Source organism: Cryptotermes secundus, unplaced genomic scaffold (assembly GCF_002891405.2).
Source record: "Cryptotermes secundus unplaced genomic scaffold, Csec_1.0 scaffold4492, whole genome shotgun sequence".
In the NCBI taxonomy this organism is placed as follows: domain Eukaryota; kingdom Metazoa; phylum Arthropoda; class Insecta; order Blattodea; family Kalotermitidae; genus Cryptotermes; species Cryptotermes secundus.
Window position 1 is genome coordinate 35770 of NW_019738404.1, and position 3308 is coordinate 39077.

The 3308-nt window shown below is 43.1% G+C and overlaps 1 protein-coding gene and 1 non-coding gene across 2 annotated transcripts in view; one reads left to right on the forward strand and one right to left on the reverse strand.

The window, feature by feature from the left end:
- LOC111871032 (facilitated trehalose transporter Tret1-2 homolog) overlaps positions 1-2625 on the reverse strand; it is a 29006-nt gene extending 26381 nt beyond the window's left edge. The window contains exon 1 of the mRNA XM_023863764.1: positions 2521-2625. Coding sequence (XP_023719532.1) covers positions 2521-2625 — 105 coding nt within the window. The remainder of the gene's footprint in view (positions 1-2520) is intronic.
- Positions 2312-2505, forward strand: LOC111871034. The gene has a single exon (XR_002843965.1). It is a non-coding gene; the product is annotated as a small nucleolar RNA U3 (small nucleolar RNA).
- Positions 2626-3308: the final 683 nt, after the last annotated feature.

Here is a 3308-nt window from a genome sequence, read left to right on the forward strand (position 1 = left end):
AAGTGCAGAAATAGATTCTAAAGGGCTCTGGCGATAGTGTATAACACTCTGAATTACTGGGTTTTTGGATTTTGTCCATCGTCTGCTATTATAAAAAAAAAAAACTAGAGAACTCAGAATTTCGGAAACTGGAACTTACTGAGGTTAGCTCTTTCTAAGGGCGTGGGTGTCTTCCCTCTCACCTGAGGACGGAAATAGATCCAGCTTCCGAAACTTTGTATTCTCTAGTAATAAGAATATCGGAAGATGGAGAAAGTCCAGAATTCCAGTAACTATAAGGGCAGAAATGTAACAGCTACCCGAACCACAGCCTAACCAGTAGATCTGTTACTTCATCACGGACAGTAACCGTAGCGACTGGCTGCGGGCTGGATGTTTGAGGGGTCGGTGTTCGAGTCCCGGTAAAGTCAAGAATTTTCACTTCTCCATGTCGTCCAGACTGTCTGTGGAGTTCACACAACCTCCTATCCAAAGGATACCGGGGGTTCTTTCGCCGAGGACAATGCTGCCGGGGCGTGAAGCTGACCACTCACCTCCGATTAGTGCGAGGTCAAGAAAATGTGGATCTATACATCCACTCCCCTATACGCCTTCATGGTGTAGTGCTGAATTAGTTAAGAACAGGAACATATTTACCTTTGATCAAGTCAAGGAGGAAGAGGTGGGCAGGTCATGCAGCACGAATGGGGGAGACGAGGAATGCGTACAGAATATTGGTGGGAAAGCCCGAAGGAAAAAGACCACAGGGAAGACCAAGACGTAGGTGAATGGACAATATTAGAATGGATCTTAGAGAGATAGGATGGGATGGTATGAAATGGATAGATCTGGCTCAGGATAGGGACCAGTGGAGGGCTCTTGTGAACACGGTAATGAACCTTCGGGTTCCATAAAATGCTGGGAAATTCTTGAGTAGCTGCAGAATTGGCGGCTCCTCAAGAAGAGCTCAGCTCCATGAGTAAGTAAGTAATTAAGAAGCCCCTGTAGGGAACATTATTTATGAGCGTCCTGGGTATGGGCACCGGTTGGGAGGAGAAGTGGAAAAACTCAGGGCTCTGCCCCTTCCCCTGGATTTTGAGGGGAAAATCGCAAACGGGAAAAGAAAGGAACACACCACATACGAATAAGCAAATGTAAATTATTTTTAAAAAATGTGTTCTTCTATCCTGAATACACTAGAGCAATCAGTGAAAACATGCTTAAATGGCTGAAACTATGTTTGTGAGAACATTTCTGTCTGCGCCCTTCTTCCTGGAAATCTGGTTTCCTCTTCTAAGAAATACTGAAGGCGTCTGCCTCGTAGCGTCTTTCTTCCCACCGCGGTGGCCCGGGTTCGATCCCGGGTCTGGTCAAGTGGGATTTGTGGTGGACAAAGTGGCGCTGGGGCAGGTTTTCTCCGAGTACTTCGGTTTCCCCTGCCAATCTTCATTCCACCAATTGCTCCACAATCACCCTCACCTATCATCTGGGGCTCGTTCAATAGGCCAGAAGTGGCCGCAGTACAAGGGACTTAGTCCCACCCCACTAGCAATAAAAAGAAATGAACAGAACCGCTTGGAATCTACTTAATGATCTTGCTAGTATAGCCATAAGGACTTGCATGGATTATTTACAGTATTAAGAATATTAAGAATAGTGGGTCGTAGCACTCTGAGCAATCGGTGGAATTTGGAACTCTTCTGCTCCATGAAATTTTGATAGCCGCAAGAGTATCCCTGGAGATGGAGGCCGGAGATTCCTTTGAAACATTTGTACTTATCTAACCGTATTACATGGTGCCACATTCTCCAAGACAGTAATTTTTATAATGGCCTTAATGAGAACGTGAAGCCTCAAAAAGAAGTGGACCAGAAAAACATATGGCGAGAAACAACTTTGTTAAATTATAACCTCTTGGGAAGCCATTATACTTCTTTAAACTCAAAATAAAACATATTATTATTCTGTTTATAGATAATTGGGACTTTATTAGCACTAATCCAGATCACTTGCTACATTAGCGCAAGGTTTCTATAGTTGCGCCTCTACAGTAGAGTTCTCGCGGGAGCAGCAGCTGTCTTTCTGCAGTCTCAATCATCTGTGTGGTTCGCTGGCTTTGCTAGTATGCTAAAATAGTGCTTCTCTAGTGCGGCAGCACGTTCTGTATGGGTGCTGCCATCTGCTGTCTCATATCCGTCATATTTGGCTGGCCGTCTGTACAGAGTACTAACTATTACCGCTAGATGGAACATAGATTTTGCCCGTCCTTCGCTCCCACAGGTGAAATGTGTTGAAACATATTTAAGTTCAGGAAACTGGCAAGCCGAAGTTTAGAATCGTACTTCACAGGATCATTTCTGTAGTACGTATTCTCACACTTGACTATGAACAGTTGAGTAGATTACTACCACGATGACGAGTGATAGGAACTTTTCCTGAGCGTGAGGCAGATTGCGAGGTGCCGCAAGGTGCTTCGCAGTCATCGATGATCGTTCAGATTCGAGTAATCGAATCCGAGGGAAGAGTTACGTATTCTCACACTTGATTATGAACAGTTGAGTAGATTACTACCACGATGACGAGTGATAGGAACTTTTCCTGAGCGTGTGGCAGATTGCGAGGTGCCGCAAGGTGCTTCGCAGTCATCGTTGATCGTTCAGATTCGAGTAATCGAATCCGAGGGAAGAGTTCGGTTCTGAGTGGTATTCAAACATTTTTATCGCTGCAAATTTTGTTTTTTATTTATTTTCAGTTCGAAGGAACTGATATAATCTATTCAACCTACTGATCGGAGTTCCGAGTTTTGACAAAGACAAGAATTTTTCCGAAACTTCGGTTAGCATCACATATACACGGTGCCAAATTCCAGAAAACTGCTTTGTTCATAGTCACCGGCGTGAAAGTCTCAAATCTTAGAAAGAATTTTTATTATTCACTTCGTTTAGTGTGGCTACTCTCCTCCTGACAGGTATTAATTAATAATCAGAATCGAGGTCAAGAAAACGTGGATATATATGCATGCACTTTTCCATTCTCTTTCATGGTCGAATGCTTAATTATTTTAAGCACAGCGACAATTTTCTTTCTTTTCTTTGAAGTACGTGTGGTACATTGCAGTTGGGTTATTCCATGTGTAGTCATAGAGATAGGTCGCTCGACTATTTAAAAAAATATTTCGTACACTTATTTCTACATATTTTCATACTTCAAAAATATTACAAAGTTTAATCCGCTCGGTTTTCCCGGTACAGCCGTTTTTATAATGCGAAAATAACACGTACGCCTGTACGTACTGCTCAGAACGACAAAAGATAAATCTCTCGTCTTTT